Raw genomic sequence first — 17,045 nt, 5'->3', positions numbered from 1 at the left:
ATTTGAAGGTGTCTCAGTTGTATATTGCTGAATAATAAGCTACCCCAAAACTTAGTATCTTAAAACCACCATTTTATTTTTCACAATTCTATCCATTGATTGGAATCCAGCCAGATGCTGCTTCACTTAAATGTCACTCTATAAACACAAATCTTACATAAAATCTATTACACACAATTTTGATTTAATTATGCTCTAGTGAAAAATTTTAAAAATAGGCTCTGAACCACATTCATAAATGTAATGTGGAAGGAGGAGAAAAATTCCAGTACTAATCAATATCACCATCTCCATTTCACTCCAGTATAAGCACACCTTCTATTCTGACAAGCAAAGGCATTTAGTAAAGTGGTTCTTTTTGCCCGCCCTACATTCTATCCCCATACGATTGAAATAATAACAGGAAAATCTCATTGTAAATAAAGTTTCCTCAGAATTGTGATGTAAGTTGCTTTCTAGGAAATAAATTATAAATTCTCTAAACAATGGATAAGATAAGACCCATATAAAAATAATTCAACTTTAGATATAGTTAGGAAATGAGTGGTAAATGTAATTACTCAGTTGTATCAAGAAGATCAGGGTACATGGTGGCCTGATTTTATAAATATACATCGTGACTTTCCCTATCCATGCATGAATACTAAAGAATACAAATCCTTCATGCAGTATGCAAAGACTAATATAGAAACTCTTATAATCTCACAAGAATGGAGCTACACTTTAAAATTTTGATTAGAGCTTTTTTAAAGTGCTTGCTCTAATAATTTACTTGACATAACCAACAACACCTCTTCAATATGAAAATCAGTTGACTACAATTATGTGAACCAGAAAAAAAATTGAGACTAGAATAATATAATTATTGTTGTCCTGGCTATAATATAAAATGATCAATTATAAAGATGATAAGACTGTCTTTTCTCATTCATACGAGGGGATAACACTTAATGATATGATAGACTCTTACTGATGGTATTAACTAATGTCAGTGAGCATTGAGATTTTTTTTTCCTGAAAAGACAATTACTGTCTTTGATTCATTTTTATTTTATGTTATTTTACTTTATTTTATTATTTTATTTTTTTAGGCTAGGCAACCCTTGGTTAACTTCACAGATCAACTTGTCAGCTTACAATCCCTTATTTTTTATTCTTATTTTTTATGCCTACAGCACCTGGTCTTCCTAGGTAGTCTCCCATGCAAATACTAACCAGGCCCTACCCTGCTTAGCTTCCGAGATCAGATGGGATTGGGCTTGTTCAGGGTGGCATCGTCATAGTCATTTTTATTTTAATATGAAGAGTTTAACATAAAAAAAACATTCTGTGCAAAAAAAAAAAGGAAGAAGAGAGAGAGAAAGGAAGGAAGGAAGGAAGGAAGGAAGGAAGGAAGGAAGGAAGGAAGGAAGGAAGGAAGGAAGGAAGAGAGAAAGAGAGAAAGAGAGTAAGAGAAAGAGAGAAAGAGAGAAAGAAATTAAACCAGAGTATAATCTCAGGTCATATTGGGATAGCCATGATGAGAATTAGCTTTATCATGATCAGTTATAACTAACTACTATACTAAAGCAATGAATTACAGGCCTTGTAGAAAGAAAACGATCTGTTGATCTGTAAGAACTTTAATAAAAAGGAGAATACAAATGCACAAGGGGCCATTTTGAGTGGCAATCCACACATAGAAACCATAAAACTAAGCAAAATAAAAAACGTATCAGGTCTATGGCCATGCTGCCCGGAACAAGTGCGATCCCATCTGATCTTGGAAACTAAGCAGGGTCGGGCCTGGTTAGTGCTTGCATAGGAGATCACCTAAGAAGACCAGGTGCTGTAGGCATAAAAAATAAAAAAATAAGGGATTGTAAACTGAAAAGCTCTTTGCAATCTGTGAGGTCAACCAAGGGTTGTCTCGCCTAAAAAAAAAAGAAAAAATTATCAGAATACCTGATGAATATAAATCTATGTTAAGTTACCAGTGTTAACATGAAAATAAAAGGCCAAGTAAAAGGCCAAAGTGAGAAGCAACAAGCATTTATTTGAGACCCAAAAGCTATTCTGGAAGCATTGATTCAGACAGAAACCTAAATAGTATCCCAACTAGGAGTTGAAGGTGAGGGTTATTTCTGAGAAAGGTAAGGGGAACAATTACATGAATAGAAGAAAGGGCTTTCTATAGATGTAGATAGATTAACACAGCAATGCTAATTCTAAAGAATGTCTTTAATTTTCAATCAGGTAGTCATAACATCAGCTTTTCTTGTTATCTTTGCAAACAGTTGTGTGAGATACAATGCTGCTTTGTGCCCAGTCCAAAGATTATTTGGCCTAGTTTTAACATTCCAAAGATTTGAGGAGTCAGATGTGCAAGGCTGGCTCTAACTCCATTTAAAAGTGGCTTTGTTTATATTATTTTTCACACCAGTAATAATTTCTAATTTTAATGCTAAATAATAATTCTTTAATTCTAAATATCCAATGCTCAATCTCTGATTATCCTGTGCCTGTAGTCTGATGTTAAATGACAGTCCAAAACCAAACAGAGAATGTTAAGAAGCCCAAGAACCTATTGTGCTGAAGCTGGAACTATCTTCCAATTCATGTATATTATATTCCAACTGTCACATAACATGCTTTCAGTGAAAATAATAAATCTGAGAGAAATGGAATGTAATGGTTGATGTTATTTTGCTTCTGACCAACCCATAAAAAGGAAAATCCAGAGAGATGAAATCATTATATCAGTATCTAACTTCTTAGCAATTATAATCAAATCAAATCATTATATCAGTATATAACTTCTTAGCAATTAGACAAAAATTGGGAGAGAAGGCTCATACTCCCTCCATTTGTCTGCCAATAGGCTATCCAGTCTAGTGTCTGCACATGGAAAATGCTCAATAAATGTTTATTTTGTGAATGAATAAATGAATGGACATATGCTGGTTTTATCTTAAGTGGAATAGGTGACAGGCTACTGAAAACTTCTATCACTTATACAAGACTTACACATGAATTTTAGAAAACAAATTAGCTATCTCTTTAATGGTGGATACCAATTCAACCATAAGTTCATGGAGAATGTTCCATTCATATAAAGATCTTCATCATCTTGCAAATTGACCTTTGAACGGGTTCACAAGGGACATCATTCCAGCCCCATTTTGTTGATCGAGCATTCAAGATAACACAACGCTCATCAGGACTACTGGGTTCACCTTGGTGCCAGAATCTGAAAGGGGAGAAAAGAGATGAGGATGTGTCTTCAAACAGTGAGAAGGATTAGAAAGAGCGAGGAAGAAGGCTGGGGTTGAACTGTGTGGAAGTCAAGGCAGATATGCCCAAATCATTCTCCCCCACTTCTCATGAAGTTTTTTTCTCCATCTGTGTCTCTGGCCTTCCCTTGAAAACTGTGCCTACATCACCCAGCATTGTGTCATCTTATTGCATTAAACACTTTCCCAGAAGATATCCTAGAGGCTCCCTTTCCATTTGTCATCTGTATGCCCTGTTCCTTGAAAAATGTCAGTTTATAGGCTCCCTTAAATGATGAAAAGGTTTCACTCTGATTCCAAGTATCAATGTAGTTTTTTGTTTTTGTTTTATGTTTTGCTTTTGAGTCTAAGGAAGAAGTTAAAATCTCTAAATGTGCTACTATTCCTATTAGCTTAGACAAGTAATTTAACTTCCCTCATTTACATATCTAAAAAATTAAAAATAGAGTAAAATCCCTATATATTTCACACAGATGATATAAGGATCAAAATATTCTAAAGTATTTGAATTTTAAAAGACATATATAAGTAAGTATGATATAAAAGTATCAGAATTTAGTTTATTTGCTTTATGAGAGATATAATATATTAAAAATTGGTTATTATCTTAACTGACATGAATATTTGTTATATTTAGAGATATAAATGTAATGATTTAAAGCACAGACTTTGGTGTCAAATAGACCCGGGTTTCAGGACCACTGTCATTAGATAACATTTATTGAGTTACTTAAACTCTCTAAACTCCATTTCCTCAGCTCTACATTGAGAAAAACATTGTGTGCCTCATAGAGTTCTTGTGACAATTAAATGAGATAATAAATAAAATTATTTAACCTAGTGCTTAAGAGTCAAAAGAAGAGTGAGCTATTTTATTTTAATACCTAATAGTTGGGACATTCTGAATCGCCTGATGATCCAAAACTCAGAATTCCTTTATCTAATTCTCTACTCACGTGGCACTTTTGTTGTATGGTGTCTGATCGACCCATTGCCAGTCTCTTGTCCCCTCTGGATCTGATAGCCCCATATAATAAGCAGCCTTTTTATCCAGTTCCTTACTGATAAAATCCTGAGGGAAGAAAAGAAAGCAGTTATAGCCTTTAGAGTATAGCCTTCAGATTGAACTGAGTTCTTCATGACTTAGGGAGAAGAGAAGAAAAGGAGAGGATGGGCACGGGAACCCTGCCCAGGAGTCTTAGGCCTTCTCTGGCTGTGCAGTGCAGGATTGTAGACATCACTTATGAGCATGATGTTTGTCTTAACCTAGTTGGACTGCTATAACAAGCTACCACAGTTGGGGGATCTTATAAACAACGGAAATATATTTTTCACAGTTCTGGAGGCTGAAATCCCAGATCAACGAACAAGCATGGTTCGTTGCATAAGTTCCCCTTCCTGATTCATAGCCAGCATATAGCTGTGTCCTCACATGGTGGATGAACAATGTAGCTCTTAGGGGTATTTTTTATGAGAACACCAATCTATTTATGAAGTCTCCACCCTCATGACCTAAGTATCTCTTGAAGGCCCCTAATATCATAATCTTTGGGAATTAGAATTTCAACCTATAAATTTGGAGGGGATGCAAATATTAAGATCATAGCAATGTTCAATACATATGGAAGCAATTTCCTTCCATGATCATAATGAATTCTTATCTCAGACTCGCTTTCCCTCTTTTCTTCACTAAGAGATGGTATTCTTCAAAGTTATGATTGAGAAAACTTTTGCAGATTAAATCATTTTTTTCTTTCACAAACTCAGAGATTCTTTTACTTCATTTCTGATTGTTGATTGTGACTCTCTATGATTAAACTTTATTTGACTTTTTAAAAACTCCTTCTCTGTTAAATATTTAATAATTTTAAAAACATTTACATGTTAAAATAATAAACTGATATTTCAGGCTGAACTATTTCCATCCTTCCACTCAACCCCACATATTATATTTTAAATAGCCCCATTTATTTTGGGGCAGTTAGTTTTATAAAAGCAGGGAGAAGGTATGAAATGGAAAGGCTTAAGTAGCTTTTCTTATCTATTTTATTGAAAGCCTTTTGCCACAGAACCAATATCCCAAAACAATGAAAAACCTCCTCCCCAGCCAAGAGAAGAATTCAAAATCCAGGTGAAATTCCTGACTCCATTTTCTATGAGAAGATACCTGCTCATCCTTGCTGTTGATCACCAACAGATGAGCCTTCATTCCTGAGCAGTTCTTCTCACTCTCAGTCCAATTTTTGGATTCAGTAGAAATAAAGTAGCAGTTCAAACTAAATGACTTCCAATTATTTGGGCAGCAGCTCCAATCTTTCTCTGTATTGACAGAAGGCCATATAGGTGCAATATAAGACAAGTAATTTGCAAAGTGTGTGTAAAAATTAAAGACTGAAGAGGAATATATGGAAACCAGAACTCCCATCTTCACTCAGAGATAATGAGTCCCGCCCATCAGGTGTCAAGGTCAAGTCTACCTACATCAGGAAGTAACAAAGCAGAGCCCCTGTTCCCTTGCCAGAGTAGTGTCAGGAAAAGCCAGCTAAAACAGGTTTAAATAAGATCCAGATGCCTAAAACATAATACAAAACATCAGGTTTCAATGGAAAAGTATTCATCATATCAAACACCACAAGTTCTCAGAATTAATCTAATAAAAGAAAATAAATCCAGGCCAATACCAAGGTAACAGAAATATTAGAATTATCTGACAAAGATTTTAAAGAAACCAGGACAAAAGTGCTTCGACAAGAAAGTACGAATATGTTTAAACCTAGTGAAAAAAATAGAAAGCCTCAGCAAAGACATAAAAAAATCTCAGCAAACAAATTAAAGATATAAAGTAGAACCAAATGGAATTTTACAATGGAAAAATATAATAACCAAAATAAAAATCTCAGTGAATGGGCTCAACAGCAGAGTGGAGAGGCCAGAGAAATCAGTGAATTGAAAGACAAAATAACAGAAATAACCCAACGGAACAACAGAGACAAAATAGACTGAAAAAAATGTAAATAAATAGACTTCCAGTTTCCAGTCTGACATGTAAGAAGCTTCATTAGAGAAGGTCATCAAGAGGATATGACTGCCTGTTGAGCTGCGAGGGAAAGCCAGTCAATCAAAGGCTCCTCACCCACTTCCTTGTCTTTGGAATATGCATTTCACTTCCTTTTCCTTCATAGAAGCTGCCTCAAGGCACCCTTGAGATAGTTATGTAGTGTTGAGTCCATTTGCATGGTATACTGACTGAACCTAGTTAAAGCCTCTATATAAACTTAAGATTCTAGCAAGTAGGGGTAGAGATTTACTTCTCTTGCAGCCACCCAAGAGAAACATCATTAAAATTACCACCTACCAATTTGGAATGGTCTGCTTTTTTCATATGTCTCTCCTTGCCCTCTGTGTAGGGGAGCTAGTTGGCAAGCCAACAGTTGGTGAGCTAGACAGAAGACTGAATATAGTACTTGATCCATATCACCTGAATTAAGTAATGCCATAAAAGCTGTTCTATTTTCATTAAAGTGAATATATTACATACAAACCTTGTTAATATAATTCTTTGTTCAGACTGGATAACTGGAATTCAGGATCAGAATTTACAAAATACATTTATCAAAGTTCTTACTGCATTTTATGTTGTTTCATTGCAAGACAAGCAATTTAAAGAACTACATTATATTTCCACTGAGTTATTGCTATCATTATATAGTTATCCCCAGGATGACACAATCCCATTATAGCAGGCTTTGTATAACTAGGGCCTTCCATTAATGTAACGTCATAAATTTATAAAAAGATAAAATGAGAGTTCTTGTTTTTCTAGAATATTTCATCAAACAAATTCATATTGTTGCCTCTAAAAAGCTTGCTTTAAGGTAATTACAAGAAGTAATTATATCACCCTTAAGATAATTGCTGCTTATTTATTTATTGTTTTATAATTTACCTTCATTAGTTCAGGGTGACAAAGCCAATTATAGAACAAGCATCAGATCTTTAAGATGTTATGACCGTTTGGACTCAAATATTCAGTAGAGTGAAAAATGGCGTTATGTCATCCTGAGGATAACACCTGCTTGAATGTGAGTCAGGCAAGTGATGTAGACCTCATACTGGAAAGAAATGCATACAAGTGAATTTGATCAAACATATTTTCTGTACCTTTAAGTGAAAAAACAAAACTCTGAGGTATAAATTAGCACACAAATATGTGTACCATTATTTTTAAGTAACCAATCTGAATCATTGAAGTGGAGATGTTTCGTTGTTTGAAGTAACTAATGCCCTTTATTCAGTCATCTGATATTATCTCTATGTCTATATGGAGAAAACTAATCAAACATAATCTATGAGTGTGTGCCTGTATCTCTGTGTATCTGTGTTGTCTCTTTGGAAATTAGTGTCTTGATCTCAAACTTAAACTTCTGCAATCATGAAATATTGATCCAACCAGCTGAATTAATTCAATCAGTCTCCTCAAAATAAAAAAGTCTTGGCTATGTGAAAAACACGCTTAAGAGAATAAAAAGACAAGCTACAGACTAGAAGAAAATATTTGTAAAATATATATGTAATAAAAGCCTTATCTCTAAAAGATACAAAGAACACTTAAAACTCAACAATAAGGAAACAAAAAATCCAATTAAAAATGGGCAAAAATGAAATAGACACCACACCAAAGAAGATGTGCAGATGGTAAATAAGCATACTGAAAGATGCTTGGCATCATATGTCATTGCAATTTATTAATTGCAAATTAAAACAACAATGAGATACCACTACACACTTACTAGAATGACTGAAAAAATTGACAATAGCAAGTGCTAATGCTGGGCAGTAGAAATGCCAAATGATATAGCCACTTTGGAAAACAGTTTGGTAATTTCTTACAAAACTAAAAATAGTCTTACCATATGATTCAGCAATTATGCTTGTAAGTATTAACCCAATTTAATTGAAAACTTATATCTACACTGAAACCTGTATGCAAATGTTTATAGCGGCTTTATTTATAAGCATCAAAAACTGGAAGCAATCAAGATGTCCTTCAACAGATACATAAACAAACTTTGGTACACCATACAAAGGAATAGTGATTTTTGAAGGAACTATCAAGTCATGGAAGGACATGGAGGAATCTTAAATGCATATTGCTAAGTAAAATAGGCCAGTGTAAAATGACTACCTGCTGTATAATTTCAAAGATAAGACATTCTGGAAAAGGCAAAACTATAGAGACAGTAAACATTTCAGTGATTACCAAGAGTTTGGAGAGGAGGAGAGGGGACATGAAATTTTTAGACCAGAGAGAGAACAGGAAATTTTTAGACCGGTAAAACTACTCTGTGTGATACTATAATAATGGATACATGACATTATGTATTTGTCAAAAATCAACACAATATTTATTGTATGAAAATTTTAAAACTTTATTTAGCATGTCAGGGGATCCCATGAAAGAATTAAGACTTGACAAGAAAATCTAACTGTACTACAAGTGTAGGGAACAAGAAGCGGGTGGAGGTAAGGTGATGACTTAAGTAACTTTGGAAATGGAGTCTGTAAGAGTAAAGACAAAAGAAACTGTACATAAGCACTGTAGTATTCTAGTTGATGAAGTTGTTTCCCATAGTGGTATGAATTTCCAATTTTGACAGTTTTATATGTGATACTTGGAATTGAATAATTAAGAAAATGTATTGGGCAGATGGTAGAACCAGATTTCTCAGTGGTGAAGGGTTAAGAAAGTACAAATTAGTAGTTGATAGATGGTCATCGGAATGGGGAGCACAGCATAGGGAATGCAGTTAGCATTAATGTAATGGCTATATGGAGAGCCAGAGGAGAGAAAGAGCAATTAGGGGGATTATTTTATAAACTATATAAATGTCTAACCAATGTACTGTATACTTGAAACTAATAACCAAATTAAATTTTTAAAAAGAACCAGATTTCCCACTATTGGAGTGGTGATTTAAACATAGCAAGGGGAATAGGGTAGAATGATGCATGTGGTAATAGATTTTGGAGTTGGAGACACCAGTAAAAACTGATGTTCAACTTATTATAGATACAGGTAGTTACACATATAGAAATATACACACAAACACATACATATACAAGTTAGTACACACATACATACACATATATATATATGTTGTTGTTGTTGTTGTTGTTGTTGTTGTTGTTATTGTTGTTCTGTCAGCTGAGAAGTTATAAAAGAAATCGCACCCCAGCAGCAATGAGCATACCTAGTCCAGATTTTGGTTTCTAATACTATTCTTCAATAACAGGAGCCATGGCTCCTCAGAGAAATAGATAATTCTAAGACTGGGAGAGGAAATATACAATATAAACTCAGAGCATATTGTAGCCCCAGAAATTAAGAAAGCGCTCAAAAACAAAACGTAACAACACATTGACGGGGTGTGCCAAACGCGCAGAGGAGCCAACTGAATGAGCTCCCAATGGCACAGATAGAACTATTTGAGCAACAAAATAAATATAGTACATGCATACCTCGTTTTATTGCACTTTGCTTTATTGGGCTTCGCAAATATCGTGTTTCTCATAAAGTGAAGGTTTGTGGTAATCCTGTATTAAGCAAGTCTATCGGCGCCATTTTTCCAACAGCATTTGTTCACTCGTGTCTCTGTGTCATATTTTGGTAATTCTCACAGTATTTCAAACTTTTTCTTCATTATATTATTATATATGTTATGGTGATCTATAATCAGTGATCCTTGATGTTACTATCGTAATTGTTTGAGGAAACCATGAACCGTGCCCATATAGGACAGTGAACTTAATAAATAAATGTTTGTGTTCTGACTGCTCCACCGACTGGTCATTTCCCCATTTCTCTTCCTCTCCTCAGACCTCCCTATTCCCTGAGACACAGTACAATATTGTAATTAGACCAATGAATAACTCTACAATGGCCTCTAAGTGTTCAAGTGAAAGGAAGAGTCACCCATCTCTCACTTTAAATCAAAAGCTAGAAATAATTAAGCCTAGTGAGTAAGGCATTTTGAAAGCCAAGACAGGCTGAACGCAAGGCCTCTTACCACAAACAGTTAGCCAAGCTGCGATGCAAAGAAAAAGTGCTACTCTAGTGAGCACATAAATAAAAAGCAAAATAGCCTTATTGCTGGTATGGAGAAAATTTTAGTGATCTGGTTAGAAGATCAAACAAGCCAAAACATTCCCTTAAACCAAAGCCTAATCCAGAGTAAGGCCATAACTCTCTTAAATTCTATGAAGACTGAGAGAAGTGAGGAAGCTGCAGAAGAAAAGTTTAAAGCTAGTAAAGGTTGGTTCATAAAATTTAAGAAAAGAAGGCATCTCTATTACATAAAAGTGCAAGATGAAGCAGCAAGTGCTGATGAAGAGAGGTCCGTTGTTTAAGCCATCCAGTTTGTGATACAGATTTCCGCTACTACCCAAAAGTAGAGAGTTCCTATGAAACCTTTTGTAAGCCAAAGTGGCATAAAGCAAAGAAGCAATTACCAGTAATTTACATGGAAATGTTTTCAAGCATTCCCAGATCCAAAAAAAATAACCTCTCTTAGGCTTTTCTGATACCTTAGGATATATCTTGTTGTTCACGGATGCACAAAATAAATCAAGATAAAGCACAGATGCTCGCAGACACAGCTCAAAGCTTGGTGGGGCCACTCTCATTGTTCAGGGGGCGCACTGTCTCTATAACAGCTCACTGTAAAATAAATGCTAAGTACTATTTTTGCTTTTTGACTTTTTTTGTAAAAGCAAAAATCTTCAAATTTCTTTCGGTTAGCAAAAACAGGTACTAATTTAGATCTTTTGTAAAAGTAAAGTGGCATAATGCAAACTTTCTATAAGCAAGGAATACCTGTATTTTGCAATGGCAGTGCAAGCAGACTAGCATAATACTCCACTCTAAAACACAGGGGTTATAATTCTTTAATACTTAACTGTAGACTGCACACAGCAACTTCCCTCCAAAGAGTACATTATGAAAAAAGAGGAGGGGGAATAACTTTATAATGGAGAAATCTGACAAACACTACCTCAGCCAGATGATCAAAGTCAACATCAATCGTCAAAAATCATGTTGGTAATATATATCCTTGATATAAGGTGATGAAAATGGTATTTCATGCCTGTGATCTTCCTCTAAAAATCCAATAACCCCTGTCTAATCATTAGAAAAATATCAGACAATTTCCAATAGAGGGATATCCTATAATATACTTGGCCATTATTCCTCAAAACTGTCAAAGTCATCAAAAACAAAAACATTCAAAAAAATTATCACAGCCAAGAGAGTCCAAAAAGACATGAAAATTAAATGTAATGAGGTATCTTGAATCCTAGAACAAATAAAATAACATTAGGTAAGAACTCTGGGGTGGCTCCACAGTGTAGTGGTTAGCATGGCTGCTTTACACGCAGAAGGTCCCGGGTTCACTCCCTGGGTGTGCCAGGCCCCGGGGGGCTGGGTGCACCCCATGAGTGTGTGGGAGGGGACACCCCGCCTTCAGAGATCCAGTTCTTAAGGGAAAACAACAACATCCATAGGTCGGGGTGGGGGGGAGGCGCAAGAATTAAAGAGGAGGGAAAAAAACTAAGGAAATCTGAATAAATGCTGAACTTTAATGATAGTTTATCACTACTGGTTCATCAGCTGTAATGAATATATCTTACTAATATAAGATGTTAATAATTGGGGAAATTGTGTACACAGAGGAAGGGAGTAATATGGGAACTCTATTATCTGTTCAATTTTGCTATAACTATAAAACTTTAAAAATAGTCTATTTTTCTAATTTAAATAATTCACATCCATATTAAAATCATTTTATATCATCATCATCATCATCATCATCATCTTCATCAAACAAAACTAAAACTTTCTCTTCCAACATCTTCAACCCTGGACTCCACAGGTAAAACTCTGTAAGAGTACTTTATGTATTCTCCCAGAAATGTTTTATGCACATGTGTTTTCTTAAAACAAATGTGTTTTCTTAAAACACAAATGGATTAGATCTCTCTTGAAAGAGTAAGTTTTAACTATGTGAGAAAAAGAGCAAGTGTGCACAAAAATTTCAGAAAGAAGTGAAATCTGAAGAAATCCAAAATCAATATAACCTTTTTCACAATTAAGACTACTACCTTGCACAGACAAATTAAAGATATTCACATAAGAACTTTAGATCTTATATATTTTTACACTTAAAGCTTAAAATGATCATGAGACTCAACTTCTTAGTATGATCTACCTGTGATTCTTTTCAGAAATATTGATTGGGGGATACTTACAGAGTATAGTCAATAAATAAATTGTAGGCACATTAATTTTACCTTCCATGGTCAAATTTTCTCTCTTACATTCCAATGCATTGTGAGTTAATTCTTTTAAAATCTTTTTTTCTTTAAGAAGCTGAGAATATTTCTGAAAGAAAACTGAAAAAGAAAATAAGACCATTCATTTTCCTGGTAATGTTATGACTTTGCTCTTTATTACTTTCTTGCATTCTTTATAGAAACAAAATCTACAAATGCCCAATTATGTAGACGGATCCTGACTATGGAAAAAATTTTCCATCACCCCATATTCAATGTAATCCTAAAACTACTGATTTTGAAACCATAGATTTCGCTAGGAATAGTTGAAAGATCAGTAGTTGAAAGAAGACACGACAATTCCATTATAATGAGTGTAAAGGGACTTATCCATATTCTCCTTCAATGCATGCAAAAGCTAAGCTTTGAAGGAAAAAGAATGGAGAGAAAATGGCTTCTGCTTCCACCACTCCAGTAAAACCACCCTTATAATGGTCATTAGTAATATCCTGTGGCTCCTTTTTAGTTTTCTTCCTCTTTGACCTTTGTAATACTTGACCCTAGTTCTCTTCTCCCTTAACTCTTGGTTTCAGCCAGGACCAGCTGAGCCCAGTCCAGACTGTCAAATCACAAAATCATGAGCTAAATAAGTAGTTGTTGTTTTTATCCACTAAGCTTTAGATTGGTTTATTAAACATTAGAAGATAACTGATACAATAACCTTCAGGGAAAAAATTCGCACTCTTCAGAATTGTACACAACATTCTTTGTGATCAAAACCCTGCTTATTTCTCCCACTTACAACTTCATTTCTCACAGTTCACTTAGCACCATATGTTTCAGTCATTTATACTTATATCGCCCTTCATCTCCACATTTTTCTATGCAATCTCACATCTGTGTCATTTTTGGTACACACAGTTTTAGATGTCATCTCCTTCAGGAAGTCTATCTCAGCCTCTTGTGCTTCTTACCTGTACAACAGTGCAATACTGTAACCACTGGTTCATGCGACCAGTTACCACCATTCTCTGAACTTCTTGAGATCAAGGGCTCTGTCTGGACTCTGTCTGGGACAGCGTCTGACATAAAGTAGATGGCCATCGTTGCTTATTGAATGACCAAATGAATGAACAGAATATCTACCCATGTGTAAACTAGTTTTTATGCCTTTTTAACAATTTGATAAATTCTTAAAACTAAAGACATGCACAAATCCACCTATCTACTAATTTGGTGTTTAGATCTCACAAGTCTTGGGCAGGAGAGAAATAATTAAGGGAAAAATTCAAGGGGAAACTCTTCCTGGAATATTTCTTCCCATCTCTTGGTTCGCATGCTCATCCCAAAATATGTATCTGTGCACAAACACATACACACACATATACTCTTCAATTTCTATAAAGAGAGTGAATTCCATTATTTTTATAGAAAAGTAACTAAATTCAAATAAAGAACATTTCCAATGAGTTCCCACTAATTATGTCACACACACACACACACACACACACACACACACACACACACACCACACTCCTCCAAGAGTAGACTTTTTTCCTAGATTTCTGGATAAACCTATTGTTAAATATCAGTATCTAATGAATATCCTCTCTTTGGGTAAGACAGACATTCCTTATAGTCTCATTTGGATACTTACTGATAAAAGCGATAAAAAATGAGATTGCCAATAGCAGCAGAAGTGTCAGCAATGGAAAAAGTACCTTGGAAAAACTGAAGTTACTTCTCTGAGGGCTGGTCTTCTCTTTAAGAGTTGAAGGAAAAATTAAATTAGTTTACTCAGTAATACATTCTTTACTTACTCTTTTTCCTTCTCTTCCTCTTCTTGGATGACATGCTATTACTAATGATATAACATTTGAAATAATACAAAAATAGGAAGAAAATAATAATGTTCATTGTAGAAACTTTGAAAAACACGTAAAAGCACAAATTTCTGCCATTGAGGGCAATTATTATTAATATTCTGGGTATATATCCTTTCAGCAATTGTTAGAGTATATATACACACACATTTTCCTACATGACTGATACATTGAACATACTGGTTTCTGACCTATTATTTTCTTATACGTTATATCATGAACATTATTCATACCACCATATTTTCTTCTATGATACTCTATTGTGATTATGTAGTACTTAATTACATACTTAAGTAATCTTTCAGGTTGTTGCCAACTTTAATTACTTTAAATAATGCCATAGCAGGTAAATATTTATAATCATCTCTCATCACATCCTTAAGATAATGAATGTCAGAACGTTTTAGTCACCATTTCATGGTTGAGAATATTCTCAAAGTTATAATATATTGCCAAGTAGGGGAGAAAAACCCTCCTCAGTAATGTATATTATGATCTCATTTTTTAGAAAAAATATAGATATGTATTTATGTATATTTATATCTGGAAGAATATAGAATAACATGTAAGTAATAGTTATCTCTACATGGTAAGAATAAAATTTAAATTTTTATGTACTTCTAGTTTTTAAATTTTTCTACAGAGAACATTTTAAAATGTAATAAAGAAGTTATATACAATTTTTAAGGGGAAAAAATTTTTTGCCTGAGCATTCTCCATATCTCTACAGAAGTTTTTTGGAAAACATGAGCAATCACAACCCCCTTCTCACAGCTTCTTATCGTATATAATCTACATGCTTTTCTTTTTCCTCTCTTTTGCTCTATATCTGAAATATCAAGTTATTTGATCTAATCCCAAGCTTAGTTGAATCCGTCTCAGAGATACAGTGTGCAAGGGATGTTCTGATTACAGAGCAATTTTCCCTTAAGATATAAGGGACTTACTTTCTTTATAAGACTTTCTAGTCTTTTATCTGCAATGATCTTTTGTTCCACTTTAGTCTAGTATTAACAAATACACCCACAACACTCTCCACCCAAACTCTTCCCCTCTAACTGACCAAGAAACAAAGCCCACTAGTTCATCAATCTGCAGGGGCTATGGATAATTTAGTGGGCTTTGTTTTTGTACCCAATTTCTTGACTGCAGTATCTCTGAGCCTCAAAGACACAGGACAACTTTTCTTCATAATTAGCACTCTATTTAGCTCAGGACTGTAGTGGATTTCTCACACCTCAGTTTTGTTATAGTACAACTGTACAACCTTTAATGTTTATCTTCAGCCAACTCAATCTTCTGAGAATCCTGTATTTCCAAACTGTAACCAGTCAAAAAAACAGCAACTATCACCTACACTTTGTTTACAGTATTCTCTCTTCACCCTTCATCTCATCATTAACTCTGACCACCAGAAAATGTTTCTTACCTTCAGGAGGCTCCGATTTGGTGCCTGAAGACTTGGATTCATTTTTGAAGCTCACTTCAGCGTAAGTAATCTCTGAAGTCATATTGAGAAGAAACTTTCTCTCTTCAAAAAATAATTTTCATCTCTTCCTTAAAATGTCTTAAAATGAAAACCAGACATCACAGTAACTTGTCATACTTCAGATTGTGAAACTAAATGAGAACAGAGGCCCCGGATAGGCAAGTAGCCATGAAAAGAATCTCATTAAAACTGAAAACCTCAAGACAAAGGCCCCGTCTCCAAGACCAGCATAGTGGAAGTCATAGCCTTTAAACATACGCTAGCAAGGGTAATAAAAGAAGGAACTCAAAACGTAGAGTAAAGAAACGGGAAGGAAAAAGGAACTAAGCAATTAGAGAAATTTCTTCTGAGAACTGTTATTTGAACTGATCAGCAAGAGTAAAATTTAAATATTTGTGTGCATCTACGTGTAAACATAATTATTTGTAGACCAACCAATCTTGGCATGTACTCACTTATACTGCATACTCCCCATCATTTGTGGCCGATCAGAAAACCTTTTGGGACTACACTCTAAGAGGATCTTTGACAAAAACTTGCGAGTCAGCTTCTCAGTCTCAAGAATTGACATCCTCTAACATAGTGGGGAAGTAAAAGTTTACATTATATGCCTTCTGAAGCTGCCCCTCAGTGCTCTCGGCTTTTTCCTGCTTTTCGTAACTACATCATGAATCTCCATTCCTTTTGCTACAGTCAAGGCCAGCAACTCCTGAGAGCAGCTTTCTCTATCGGATGTTAGAGGAGTAAGCCACCCTTCTCTATTTCACCCTTCTCTGTCCTTTTAATCCCCACAACACCACAACGAAAAGCTATACTGGTACATATTATTTTTTAACAGTTAGGATAATTTAATGGAATCACAATTTACAAGGAGATAAACTGAGTGCTAGATATGATTTCCGCCCCCAAAGGCCAAAAGAAAAAGACTCTAAAAATTAAATCCTTCATGTGGACTCTTTCCACAGACATGCTCCCAGCTCACACCCAATTCAGTTCTCCCCTAATGATCCTCTTTCTTTTAATCTCTCCCACCTAACTCTTCCCTCTGCTGCATAACATACACACCCACAC

The 17,045-nt window shown here is 34.9% G+C and overlaps 1 protein-coding gene and 2 pseudogenes across 1 annotated transcript; 1 reads left to right on the top strand and 2 right to left on the bottom strand.

Annotated features, from left to right (window-relative positions):
* Positions 1–1,166: 1,166 nt before the first annotated feature.
* Positions 1,167–1,285, bottom strand: LOC111743589 (annotated as a pseudogene).
* Positions 1,286–1,718: 433 nt separating this feature from the next.
* On the top strand, positions 1,719–1,837 carry LOC111743617 (annotated as a pseudogene).
* Positions 1,838–2,890: 1,053 nt separating this feature from the next.
* Positions 2,891–15,996, bottom strand: LOC105295926 (C-type lectin domain family 4 member A-like). Its single transcript, XM_011365785.2, has 5 exons — positions 15,915–15,996; positions 14,260–14,364; positions 5,440–5,591; positions 4,229–4,344; positions 2,891–3,229 (listed from the first exon to the last, which is right to left on the bottom strand). The coding sequence occupies exons 1-5, from the start codon at positions 15,994–15,996 to the stop codon at positions 3,088–3,090; spliced, it is 597 nt and encodes a 198-aa protein (XP_011364087.1). The 3' UTR covers positions 2,891–3,087.
* Positions 15,997–17,045: the final 1,049 nt, after the last annotated feature.

The sequence above is a fragment of the Pteropus vampyrus genome, unplaced genomic scaffold, assembly GCF_000151845.1.
Source record: "Pteropus vampyrus isolate Shadow unplaced genomic scaffold, Pvam_2.0 Scaffold116, whole genome shotgun sequence".
Lineage (NCBI taxonomy): Eukaryota > Metazoa > Chordata > Mammalia > Chiroptera > Pteropodidae > Pteropus > Pteropus vampyrus.
Note: the sequence above shows the minus strand (reverse complement) of the source record. Positions and strands in the feature narration are given on the sequence as shown.

Bases quoted from the DNA above. Each gene is read 5' to 3' on its own strand.
- LOC105295926 (XM_011365785.2), bottom strand. From the start codon at position 15,996: ATGACTTCAGAGATTACTTACGCTGAAGTGAGCTTCAAAAATGAATCC. The intron at 14,365-15,914 runs GTAAGAAACATT...CAACTCTTAAAG, and splicing joins CAAATCGGAGCCTCCTGAAG to AGAAGACCAGCCCTCAGAGA. The intron at 5,592-14,259 runs GTAAGTATCCAA...CTGTCAATACAG, and splicing joins ATTTTTTATCGCTTTTATCA to AGAAAGATTGGAGCTGCTGC.